Source organism: Antennarius striatus, chromosome 12 (assembly GCF_040054535.1).
Source record: "Antennarius striatus isolate MH-2024 chromosome 12, ASM4005453v1, whole genome shotgun sequence".
NCBI lineage: Eukaryota > Metazoa > Chordata > Actinopteri > Lophiiformes > Antennariidae > Antennarius > Antennarius striatus.
Window position 1 is genome coordinate 15,713,390 of NC_090787.1, and position 13,685 is coordinate 15,727,074.

The window sequence follows — 13,685 nt, forward strand, 5'->3', positions numbered from 1 at the left end:
TAATTACACCTTACAGCGTCATTTAACACGTCAATTCAGCGCTATAAAACTGTTAAAACCATGAATTAATACGAGGTGATATGATTGATGGGCGACTGACCAATCAAATGATGTGTAGGCGGGGTTTGTGGCGGAAATTAACCAATCCGTAAACGTGAAAGTTTAAAGAAGGGAGCACAGAGTAGGGTGTGATGACTTCGCCTTCTGTGACGTGAGGGTTCAAGAGCTTCTTCTCGGTCGGCGACCTAGATAATTAGAGATGTGGTTAAATGTTTCGGATGAGCACATAGAAAACTTTTCTTTTTCCATGTCGGAAAAGTGCTTGAGCTAACTCTCGCTTTCCAGGGGGCTTCATCCACCCTTCTGAAGGACTTGGTTTAGTTTTATTTCACGGTAAAAAGCCTTTAAAATGGAGATGCACGAAGGGGCGGTAGCGGCTAGCGACACTGTGCTGGACTTCTCCCGTTTGAGCCTGAACACGTTTAGCATGGACAACGTTAGCGACGAGAGGAAAAGGGACGCCAAACAACTTTACTTGAACTACAACCGCTTGACGACGCTCCCCTCGTCTATCAGCCTGTTCTACAACCTGGAGTTCCTGGACATCAGCAACAACGGACTGTCGTCCATCTGCGAGGGCATTAGCCGACTCCCCAGGCTGAAAGCCCTGATAGCCAAAAACAACCGGCTGGACGAGTTCTCTCTGCCCAAAGAGTTCGGCTCGCTGCAGCTGGAGGTGCTGAACTTCAGCGGCAACCGCTTCGAGGAAATCCCGCTTCAGTGTACCAAGCTGCTGCGCCTGCAGTCGCTTTCACTCGGTGGGAACAGGTTGAGAAGTATACCTGCTGAAATAGAGAATTTAACCAGGTATGTTAACGCGTTACCCTGACAACCATTAGTCTAGTTCCTTTAGCTAGCCGGCTGGTGCTTCTGTAAATTTTAGCTTTATTGCTAAAAACACTGAACAACAATACAAATGACTGTTCGATCCAGAGTCTACTATTATGTCACAGCTGGAGAGCGAGGACTGTGTTATTGGAGTAATCTGTCATCTGTATCCAGATTACAGCCTGGATTAGGACATCAGAGGATAGTTTCCATTAGCAGTGTAGTTATGGTGCTGCGTAATTCACTACTGGTGCAATGTGGTCATAAACCAGACTACCTTGATGGATTAATTATCAAATGAGTGAAATAAGTGTTGAAATCATTTCATGCGTGGCAAATGGAAGCGGTGCTAGTGGTTACGGAGTATCCTGTTCAACTGGAATTATTTAATTCATCCATTTAAGAGCACAAAAGCCACACGTTTCCTGTTTCCAAAGTACAAATGAGTTTGGGGATAACCTACCAAAATTAGAATATGCTTAAAACACATTTTAAGAGAGTTTGCAGAACTGGTTTGTTTGCAATAGACAGTAAACCTCATTACAATATTTATTACTTCTCTAACCATGCTTGAGAAAGTTTGTCCAACAACATATGTTGTGTGCAAATTTCGAATTCAAATACCGGTACTTTTTGACTGTCATTTCTGTCAACTACTGATGACTTCTCAAGATTTCATTTTATCTCTCGCCCTGTCATTCGTGGAGGGAGATAAGAGATTACATTTTTAATACAGGATTACAGTACTGTACTTGTAATCACATAGTTCACTGATTTCCATTGTGAAGATTTACTGCAAGTCTGTGTCTTGTTTAATGGTATATTGAATTTGAATGTGACCTGATTGGCTAGAAAGTTTATATATATAATACTTCAAATGATTAATCATGATACAAAATTCAATAAAATATTATTTAAAAAGGTTATGGAGGATTAACATGTCAAAATGAACATGAGAACCTAGACAAATCTTTTTTTCTTTTTTTTTGAAGAGATTATCAAGCCAGTCACTTTAACCTTTGAAATTAACAGGAACAAGACAGTTATGAGATAAGGTCTATCTCATTGTTTAGTTTACCAGGAGCCACTGACGGGACCCAGACCAAACCTCCAAGCCTGGTTTCATTAATTTACTGTAAAAAAACATTTTGATATTGTTTGACTGCTTCTACCTGTACTTACGTCACCGTTAAAATTATGACAAATGTTAAGAACATTTCTTGGCGCTATTATGGAAATTATTTTTGGGTCGTTATCTTTTACATTTATTTAGCCTAAAACAGGAGTTTGTCTCACACTTTTGTTTCTTCTTTCACATGGGACCTGTCTCATGAGAACCAACAATTGTGTGATTATAATAGTCTCTCCATTATGAGGAAAAAAGACAAAGAATATAATTTGAATGAGATTGCTTACACTTCAATATCATTTTTTAAATGTCTGTGAATATTTAGAAATTAAACTTCATGTTATTATCTATTGTTATAATGACTAAGAAAAAACACTACATTTTCCAGTAAAGATTTGGTGTCTTGTCCCAGCTAACCCTTCTCAGGATCTGTTGGGTGATTTGTGTCACTGGGTTGATTGAGAGCACAGAGCTGAACTGAATGACTGGGTTCTTGTCACAGAGTGTGCTCGGTGCTCAGACACCAAGGATGGTGTAATGGTTTCCTGTCCAGCAGTCGCTGTGTCATCAGTTCCAGCTAGCAGATGGCCTGAAGGCTTACTTTTGCTGACCAGCAATCTATTTCACTTTCCCTGTCTCTCTCTCACTCTCCTGTGCACCCCATAAATCCATTAACCTACCAAGGTCTTTGTGTCTTTATACAAAAAGCACACACATTTTTCTGGTTGTTGCAAGTGTACTTTAATGCAGATGTAAATGGATCAGTATGCAAAGAGGTAGTGAATGCATCGTCTTTGACCACTGATGTGTCTTGTGAGTAGGTAATGCATAAATGTGAGTCTAGTAAGAAAAAGGTCCCCCTAATCTCACCCTATTTTTTACATTTTATTATTTTTCTACCTCAAGTTTGCGTTGTTGATTTTTTTTAAATTATGGACTCACAATCAGTAAAGACTGAACTTGAAATCCTAAATATAGTCATTGGTAAATTTAAACTCTGACTTGATGTAGTAATGTAATGTTTGTTTTTACTATAGATGCTGTTTCTAAGTGTTAGTGAACAGTTGTCAGCTGTGGTGTGTCCTACAGTAAAATTTTCCAAAATCATATTTAGTTGTTAATTATTTCACTTGTATTTATGTTAACAATTTTCATGTGATGATTGTAAATTAAATTGAATTTGTGAAAAAACCCCAAAAACAATTTAATATACCTACCCTTTTTTAAATTTTGTGACCAGCACCAAAAACAGTTTCAGACTTTCTTGTGTTGTATTTGAATGTGAATCCACAGTGGATTGAAGCAGAGCAAATGAAAACAGACTTTTCCTCTCTTTTTCCTGTCAGTCTAGAGCTGTTGTATCTTGGTGGGAACCTAATCACAGCCATTCCTCCAGAAGTGGCTAACCTGCCCTACCTCAGCTACCTGGTCTTATGTGACAACCGCATCCAAAGTGTTCCCCCACAACTCACCAGGTATCTGTACACACACCAGTGTACTATCCATTAAAATATCTAAAGAGATTACATAGCCGTTGCTTTAAAAGCTGGTTATTGAATATTTCCGTGGTTGTGTTTTTGGTAGGTAACCTTTAAAATCACCTTTCTCACTCCAGGCTCCACTCTCTGAGATCCCTAAGCCTCCACAACAACTTGCTCACCTACCTGCCAAGGGAGATCCTCTGTCTGGTGCACTTGCAGGAGCTCAGTCTCCGTGGTAATCCATTGGTGGTGCGCTTTGTCAAGGAGATGACCTATGACCCCCCATCGCTGCTAGAGTTGGCAGGACGCACAGTTAAAAGTCGAAATATTCCTTACTACCCCCAAGACCTACCCTTAAACCTGCTGCGGTACCTGGATCTGGCCAGCAAGTGCCCCAACCCTAAGTGTGCTGGTAAGACGCTTGTTTTTAAAATAGTATTTTATGTGATAAACAAACGTAATTATGTCCATTTAAGACCAATACAAGCCGCTGATCGACCACTTGGTTTTATTTTTCTTTTCTACAGGCGTCTACTTTGATTCATGTGTACGCCAAATCAAGTTTGTGGACTTCTGTGGAAAGTACCGGCTACCGCTCATGCACTACCTGTGCTCCCCGGAGTGCACTTCCCCCTGTAGCTCCAACCCACAGAGCGATGCAGAGTCGGAGGATGAGAGTAGCGTTCCTGCTGACCGCCTGCAGAGAGTGCTTCTGGGGTAGCTCATCATGGAGGAGTCTCTGACCATTTGAACAAACTTAGTTTAGTCTGATGGATTTGTATACAACTACACATCATCGTAGGCACACACACAACACTATCTCTTTTTACACAGGGTTCAATCACAATGAGGACTCCGTCTATTTTACATACCGAACAGACCAAGTGTGGCATTTTACGTTGATTTGTGTTTTGCTTTGAGCAATGCTTTTTTGACAATCAGGTAAGAGCAGCAGTCTTCCTACTTCTGTGATATGGAGGGCAAGGAGCATCTCATGCTGTCACCCCAGTTAAAAAGACAAGCTGCTAACTTGCTAACTACTACCAGTCGCCTTTTGAATCCTCCAGTTAAAGGTCGCCAAAACTTCGCACCAATTTCCTGTCATGTCCTGCTGCCTTTATTACGGGAGCATTTACTTAGATGTCTAATTCCTCTCCATATCCAAGAATATTCCATCATAGCATTCATACAGAATAGTGGGAATGAAGACACGCTACTCCCACCTGAAACAGACTGTGTGAAAAGGGCTATTGATACTGTGGCTGTATCAAATACACCCACTTGACATGACAAAAAAGAAAACATTACTGTTCCAATGCAACCCTGCATGTCAGGTTAGTTCTCAAGGACCTTGTTGAAGTCCTATTCCCATGGTTGAACACTAGAGGGCAGTAAAATTCAGTGAGACTGAAGGTGCTGCGTACTTTATTTCATATGGTACTTGAGACTATTTAGTAGCAAAAGCTTATTGTATCACCTAATCCTTAACTTTACATATCAACAATGTAGTTTATATCTGTCTGCTAATGACACTACAAGCTGTTAATACCCACAAGGGAAACAGGACTGCTTTCTAAATACATGAGTCTGATATGTGACAACTTTGCTTACACTGTGTTTGTCCTGCTGAACAAAGGTCAGACCTGTCTGACACAACACTGAAAAATCAAAATATGTCTGGGTTTTTTTTTTCATTGTACGTTTAGCCTTGAATCATTTTGCTTTGATGGTTTAACATTCTCAGATTAACCCAAAATATGGGTTTTGTGAGTAAGTACAAAAAAAATTCTGAACACACAGGAAGTGGATTTGTAGAAGGATAAGGGAAGCAATCCCAATGCTAGCACAAAAACGATACATGTTCAGGTAAACGTGCAGCAGCCTTCACACCGCTGCTGAGGGCTGTCTGTTCACCAAACATAGGAATGCAAATGTGTATGTGTGTAATGGGAGCTCACAGCATTTTGAGTTCCTGGTTACATCGGTGCTTGTTTGGGAAACTTAGATTTTACAGCCTTCCTGTCTGATGGTGTCTCACTGTTGGCTTCACCTTAGACACAAGGTAAGCTAAAACAGTAGGTTTCTCCTATGTTACAATAACATCTACACTAAATCATTCAAGTGCCTTAGTAATGATGACTTCTTAGGGGGAAACAATGTACAAAGGAATGTGATATATCTACCCCTGCAATGTGATAATGTTAATATTATTAATTTTAAACTCATTTAAGTGAATTTGTACTTATCAGTCCACAGTAAACTGAAAAAATAACTTTTGTATGTGTTTTGAATTTTTTTTCCAAAAGTATTTAAATGACTTGCAGAATAGATGAGGAGCAAATATACTGAGATATATTAATTGTATGCACATGTATCCCATTCAGCTAAGGTAGGCAGGCTGTACCTCGGACAATAATAAAGACTGATTGTAACATCAGAGTTCTTTTTTTTTTTGCGGCCTTTTATGATTTTATTAAAGTGTTTATATTTAGTTGATGTAACTAATGTATTGTGCACATTATTGAAAGAACATTTATTTCTGTGTTGCATAAAGTCAGCTGGACTTAAGGAAAAACTTGAAGATGTTTCTCCTCCCATCACAGGTTTTTACAGTTCTGAACTGCTTCAGTTCCAGGTATTTCATCTAACATTAACCTAATCCAGGTTAGTGTTAGAATCACTAACCTAATTCCACACAGATCTACCACGACCTGGATCATTGAGGATCTTAAGACATTTAGAGCTTGCTCAATTAAAACAATGTACTAAGGTAACAGTTATGCACAACAACATGGCTCTTTTATATCATATGAAAGTGACCTGCACTTTCTTCTTCATTTTAACAATCGTCTATTTATTCAGTAACAACTACGTAAAGTTTATAAATTACTCGGAACAACAACTTGGAGACGGAACATTTTATGCTATTGGCAATTTTTGTGTCCATCATTGATGACAGCAGTAATCCTCTTCCTGTCACAAACTCCAGATGTCATTCTGGAAGATGGCGGTCCACTTCTTTCAAAGCTGCTTCTAAGCGTTGTCCAGGCTCTGGTGATCTGTTCAGTAAAACTCTTCATGATTTAGATGGTTATTTTTTTGCGGAGTAGAGGTCTTTTATGGATGCAGACGATTGGTAATAATTTAAGTGATATTTATATATAAAATAAAATAATACCAGCAAGTGTTATTGGTGGCTGGTTAAAAACTGTTTCCTGGATCCTGAACGTTGATCCTGATTAACTGGATGAAGACATTTTGGTAATTTCTTGACAAGTTTTTTTTTCAGGCACCAGACAATTCACAAAATCCTAATCAAATCACTTCATTTTGGGAATGATTAATCACAAAACCCACCCTCCATATAGACTTCCAACCCGTTCTAAAACCAACAAAATGTTTTGTCAAATTGGGACAAAAAAACTGGTGCATCTTGACTGTTCATAGAATTTGTTTTTGTGCACTGAAGGTTGAAATGTAGCCTTTGTGCATGTGTTTGCATGGTCCTATCCAATCATTTTATTAGCTTGAATGTGTCTGGGTTTAATTTGCATATGAAGGTGAGGTCGTCGTGGAGGACAAATACTGGGAGCCCTTTCCTTTAACCCAGAAATAAAAGGTGCCAACACAAGCGCATTGCGCCTTGCACAATTTGCCAATCTTTGAATATCATCTGCCAAGAACTACAATCCACCTTGCTTCTCCTCTGTTCCTCATTCAGTTTCTTTTCACTTCATGGTTTCTATGAGACAAGCTGGCAAAAAATTATGTTTTGAGTTTCAAGCATTTTGTGTATTTGACCGGTCTTTGACCAGGTCACTGCTGGGGTCCAGTGTTTCTGGAGGGCCTTTGAAATGTGCATACAAGACTTCCAACAGCAGGCACCTAACAAGCACATTATGTGGTGTTACATTACACATAATGCTTGGGTGCCCATCAGCTGTCACACATGCACACGGAAGGATTCTATCACAAATGGGACCTGAAACGCCACTCTGATGTAACCGTGTTGAACTAGGAGCGCTGTGACTTGTAAATGAGGACAAGCTGTCACCTCTGTCGTAAATTAACTTCAGTTGAGTCAGGACATAAATCAAGTCTTGAATCTGGACCCTGAAATTAAGATTCCAGGTGAGATTGATGTTGTGTCATCTTTTACTCATCTGCAATGGTACCAGGTAACTATTTAAATCTTGCTTTTTTTGGCTACTGAATTTTGATTGCGCCAGTTATGTGATCTGTGACCGCAAACAATGCTTATAGTATTACAGCAGATCACAGACAAAAGTGCTTTGACATATGGGAATTTTGTTTCTGTAATCCTCGTTGCCCTCAGTCAGAGGCCTGCCAGCTCACAGTAGAGCCAGTGTGTGTTAACATGCATGCCCGACCTTTCACACAACAAGTTTAAAATGTACACTCAGCTGAGCCTTTGCACTCGACAGCCACACGCTGCAGATACCTACCAAACAATTAGATGTTGTCTTTGGAGTTCCACTAATCCCACAGGGAGAAAGTCAGATTAAAGTTCAAAGAAGGAGGGGGTTTGAGGAAAAGAAAAAAGTTGGGTGAATAGTCAAGCTTAAGTAAAATATTTACCTCTCTATGGTGCATTATTAAAAATTTTTGTTTCTCCATAAGATTTTTTTTGTAGCATGTTGTTATAAAATTATAATGTTCCTCCTCGTTGCAGAATGAAGGAGGGAAGAAGCCTGTAAGTGTAACTAAGTGAAAGATGGGACAGTTTAAAAGATTTCTGTCCGCCAGTTTCATGAAATCTAGCAATAGCACAGAGACAGAGAGGAAATGCTGGGAAAGAAAGAGTCTGATGTTGACCTGAGATCCTGCAGTTCAGGAATCCGGTGTTGAGGTGAATCATGACGTCTGTAACAATTTTAAACGAAAATGTGAATTTTCAAGTCTTAACAGGGCTTTGTACTGGTATCTTATATTCCCCAGCTCTACCAGTAGTTTTAATTCCATCACTTTGTTCTGTCGTCGTGAGGATGAAAACACCTACATGTTGAGAGAGTTATCCAAACCAATGATGAAAGTGGATCCTGAGTTAAGCTTTCTGTTTTGATCATACTGCTGTTGAAAGCTCTGAAAGAGGATTGTGAGTTGAAATTGAGTACAAGCCCTCCTTATGATTTATGTACTGTAAAACATTAGAAACAGGAGACACTTCTAACCGCTGCACACTCTGCTGCCTCAGTACAAAAGCAATTTTTATAAAACAAACCACCTCCCAACTGGAAACAGCAGACAGAGTTAGCTGCTTGCTAATGAACATGGTGGAGGATTCAGCAGCCCTACAGCCAGATTTTTCCCTTAGATGTTTGCAGAGATTAAAAAAAAAACTCAAATGAGAGGGAGTGGTTTTCAAATGGACACAAATGACTGCAAATAAAAGACTATGCATTCGTGATGGCACTGTTGTGTCTGCGGTTACTTGCACAGCCTCTGAAGTGGTCAAAAGTACAGTGTTAAGAAAAGTTTTGTTTGTTCTAAATCCTGACATCCTTTATTAACCTGCATAAGAGTCCACCAACACCCTGTAAACCAGTCTAAACTCAATCTCAGAGTCACCTCAGACATTATCTGACATCTTCACTTCAACTTCATGGCGATTTTTAAAAAGAAAGTGAGTAGATTGATTGTCTTCCACCCCATTTATCATGATCACCATCCTCAGCAGAAACACTGAAGTCTGCTGGGAGGGGGTACTGATCCAGACCTGCTAATCCAGTCTCGTAGCGGACACAGCAGGCAGGAGAAGCTACAACGTTCCAGAGAGGGATTTGTCTCTGGGGAAGTGAGAAGGCAAACCTGGGCATGTCACAGGGGAGTGTCCAGCCTCACTGAGGACATGAGCTGGTGCTGCTTGACACACAAAAATACCTGAACACCCACACAGCTTTAAACACTAGAAAATGATGCGACTCACAGACACTGTGATCAGACGTTGAATCACAGATGCAGATGCGTCCGCATCAGGAAACAGCGGTGTGGCCTGTCAGGACAGTTCAACAGGAAACAGTACGTCACGTGGTTCAAAAGCTTTGCATGGTATTTATTTTCATTGGTGGACTTCCAGCTGATACATACAGTCTGGTCCATAAATATTGGGAAATCCACACAATCATTTTAACTGTACACACCACCACAATGGATTTGAAATGAAATGAACAAGATGTGCTTCGACTGCAGACTTTCACCTTTAATATGTGTCTCCAACTGTTTAAGGGAACAAAAGTAATCAATTCAAAACCCATTTAATTGACAGGTGAGACTATTTCCTTATTTCCTTCATCAATTCAACAGGTAAGAGGTCTGAAGTTGATTCAAGGTGTAACATTTGCATTTGGAATCTGTTGCTGTCAACTATCCATATGAGATCCAAAGAGCTGTCACTATCAGTGAAGCAAGCCATCATTAGGTGAAAAAAATCGAAGCAAAGCCATTAGAGAGATGGCAAACACACAAGGTGTGGCCAAAGCAAGTGTTTGGAATATTCTTATTAAAAAGAAGAAGACACTGGTGAACTCAGCAACACGAAAAAATCCGGAAGACCACAGAAAGCATCTCCAGTGGGTGACAGAAGAATTCTTTCCTTGGGGAAGAAAAACCCCAATATAGTTGGCCAGATTAAGAATACTCTCCAGGAAGTAGGTGTGTGTGTGTGTGTGTGTGTGTGTGTGTGTGTGTGTGTGTGTGTGTGTGTGTGTGTGTGTGTGTGTGTGTGTGTGTGTGTGTGTGTGTGTGTGTGTGTCAAACTCAACAATCAAAACTAGACTTCAGGGTTCACCACATGATCTAAACCATTGGTGAGCCTCAAAAACAGGAAGACCAGATTAGAGTTTGGTAACCAACATTTAAAAAAACCTCACAGCTCTGGAACAACAGCCTATATGAGCAGATGAGACAAAAATCAACCTGTACCTGAGTGATGGAAAGAGAAAAGTATGGAGAAGGAAAGGAACTGATGATCCAACAATATCCACCTTATCAGTGAAGCATGGTGGTCGTACCGTGGGCAGCTTTGGCTGCCAGTGGAGCTGGTTCCCTTTTCAGTGATGATGTTACTGCTGACCAAAATAATTTCACCTGAAGTGTTTCAGGTAATATTATCTGTTCATATTTAGCACAATGCTTCAGAACTTGTTGGATGTTGATTCCAAGCATACAGCAAAAAATGGATAATGATTCCAAGCATACAGCAAAAGCAACCACAGTTAAAGCAAGTAAGTGGAAAGTTATACATTGTCCACGTCAATCGCCTGACCTGAATCTGATTGAGTGTTTACTGGCTGCTGAGGACAAGACTGAGGGGAAAACACCTACAAAACAAACAAGAACCAAACACCTGGTAGAGTTAAAATGTGAAAGTTTGATTGTTTAGTTGGTCCCTTAAAAAGTGGAAGGCACAAATAAGAACTGTTTACCTTGATGTGGATGTAAACACCCTGAGTTAAAACACTTATTTTTTGTTTCTAATCAAATCCATTGTGGTATATACTGTATATAGGTGTGTGTGTGTGTGTACAGTATATATATAAAGTATATATATATATGAATTTAATTTATATATATATATAATGTGACTATAATTTATATATATATACACCCACACACACCCACATACAGTATACACACACACACACACACACACACACACACACACACACACACAGACACACACACACACACACACACACACACACACACACACACACACACACACACACACACAGTACATACAATTGTGTGGATGTTGCAATATTTATACATCTGACTGTAGTAAGAAACACATAGTGAATAATATTAACTTCTGCATTTGTTAATTAAAACATATTAATGTTACAATAGATCCATGGTAACCTCAGTAGAATGTCATCTGGCCCCGTTTCATCCAGTTACCTTCCCTGGTCAAGCTCTTTGAGCAACAGCTTTATGTCCCCAAATGAAATATTGACGCTCCAGTAACGTGAGCGTCAGTCCAGTCCACCTGCCGTTTGTCCTGTCTGCCTTCTACCTCATCCTAAGTGGAATCTGAGCCGTGACCGCCACGCGTTGGGTGTAACAGAGAAGGCAGCAGAGTTTCAGGCCCTCGGTTGGCCGCTACCGTGATGTTACATGATCTGAAAACCTTGACTTGTGACTATAATTTAAGCGTCCTATTTCTAAATAGGTTTCAGTATCTTAAGGATTTTGCATTTCACTCCAGAGGAAAAAAACCCCAAAACCTCTCTCATTCAGTCTCCTCAAAATAAAATATTTTTTAAAAATTATGAAAATATTAAATAATAATAATATTTAATATTTAAAAAACATTTTTATCTGATCTGAAGTACAACCAAAAAACAAAACAAAAACAAATGCGTGTGTATGTTTGTGTGTGTGTGTGTGTGTGTGTGTGTGTGTGTGTGTGTGTGTGTGTGTGTGTGTGTGTGTGTGTGTGTGTGTGTGTGTGTGTGTGTGTGTGTGTGTGTGGTTGATTAGTGGTTGAACCAATATCCGCATGTTCTGCGCTCCTCTTCCTTTGTGCCTCTACTCCATGATCACATATGTCAGTATAAGCGACACTCCCTCGGCAGGAATGACCGTGCGCTTAAGACCGCGTTATAAATCTTTGTGACGTCCTAATAACACCTTTCTGCCTCTTGCGGTTGGCTTGGCGCAACAAATGTCGAAATATTTCTGCTGCCTCTGTGCACTCAAAAAAAAAACAACAACTTTTTTTTGATGGGATTTATGTTCAGCAAAGAAAGAAACTAGCAATTTGTTTTCCGACAGTTGTGGAGGAATGCTTTTGTAAAATTGAATAGATATATGTGTGTGTTTGTCTTTCCACTAAAACAAGCGCAGTTATTCACTCTATTTATTTGTTCTGTGGAATCGGTGCGCCGCCCTGTCCCGTTTGCCACCCAGTCCCACGGGTCCCCTGCAACATGCTGCATCACACGCATCTAGAGGGTAGTGGGGGGGAGTGTGTGTGTGCGTGTGTGTGCGTGTGTGTGTGTGTGTGTGTGTGTGTGTTTGAGAGAGAGAGGGAGAGAGAGAAAGAGAGAGAAAGGGAGGGAGAGACAGAGAGAACATGAACACACCTCCTCTCCGTGACACTGACGCCTCTCTTCCACTCCACCTCTTGCGCACCGGCGTGGATCTTTCCTGAAACAGATGATCTCGGGCTGTGGGCTGACAGTTTTCTGGATTCATCGCAGGTCTACAGCCATGTGACCTTTGTAGATATGTTATATAACATACTGTCGATTCTTTTAACTTCCACTTTTAGTCCTGTAACGTTTCTGAGTCTTGCGCCATGGCCCTTGGAGCGGGACGCGACGATGGTGTCCTGTGGAATCCGAGGTTTGCACTTTCACAGTTTTCTATTTTGGATATCCTCTCCTGCGTTGATTTTTCTTGAAGGTCGGTTGATACATTTTATTTTTTTCACTGTGTTAAAGTTTACTGGTGCGTTGAGGGACACGTTTTTTAAAAATACGCGGGCTCACCACTTTTACGCAAAGGATGTCACCTAACTTCACTCAGTTCTTATAAGTCTGTTTTCACGTTATTCTTTCCACCACATGTGTCATTACCCATTAGTGATCGAGTATTTTGATAGACTACTGTACTTCATGTTGTGATAAAAGGAGTGACTTTTTTTAGACTGTTTAACCAGGACATAAAATACATCATATCCCCAGAAATATGGTCCTCCTGGTCTAAGTAATAGCATTCTAACACAACCTATAGCTATAAGCGGATTACTTGAGGAGGAATGCTTCAATATTGGCCCCCTGACCTGAAGCTGTGCAGATTTAAAGCGAAAGAAAGATTGACAGTACAATGAACACGTTTTACTTCGTTTTTTAATGAAGGTTTTATGACCCTATGACGTGTCAGAGAAGACTGAAAAGTTATATGTACTCCAAATCAACCAAAAATGACACTTCAAAAGATGTGCTTGGAGGAATAAGAAATTGAGGGCTAAAATGAACTCAGGCCCGCCCTACATTCATGTAACCTCAGGTATTATTTGTGGTTTCACAGTCAGGACTTCAAAAGACACTCCTCATGACTATCCTGAACTGTCAAAACATGTCCATAAAACTAAACTTAACCCGGGAATAGTGCCTGTTCTCCTGCTTACGCCATGACCCCCACTGGCCCACCTTTGTTGA

The 13,685-nt window shown here is 40.2% G+C and overlaps 1 protein-coding gene across 1 annotated transcript; it reads left to right on the forward strand.

Moving 5' to 3' along the window:
- Nucleotides 1–209: 209 nt before the first annotated feature.
- LOC137604847 (leucine-rich repeat-containing protein 58-like) lies at nt 210–5,935 on the forward strand. Its single transcript, XM_068329002.1, has 4 exons — nt 210–867; nt 3,364–3,492; nt 3,633–3,910; nt 4,026–5,935. The coding sequence occupies exons 1-4, from the start codon at nt 410–412 to the stop codon at nt 4,217–4,219; spliced, it is 1,059 nt and encodes a 352-aa protein (XP_068185103.1). The 5' UTR covers nt 210–409; the 3' UTR covers nt 4,220–5,935.
- Nucleotides 5,936–13,685: the final 7,750 nt, after the last annotated feature.

What these genes read in the sequence shown, in the direction of transcription:
- LOC137604847 (XM_068329002.1), top strand. Translation starts at nt 410, where the DNA reads ATGGAGATGCACGAAGGGGCGGTAGCGGCTAGCGACACTGTGCTGGAC. An exon ending in GAAATAGAGAATTTAACCAG is followed by an intron (nt 868 to 3,363) that starts GTATGTTAACGC and finishes TTTTCCTGTCAG; the next exon opens with TCTAGAGCTGTTGTATCTTG. An exon ending in GTTCCCCCACAACTCACCAG is followed by an intron (nt 3,493 to 3,632) that starts GTATCTGTACAC and finishes TTCTCACTCCAG; the next exon opens with GCTCCACTCTCTGAGATCCC.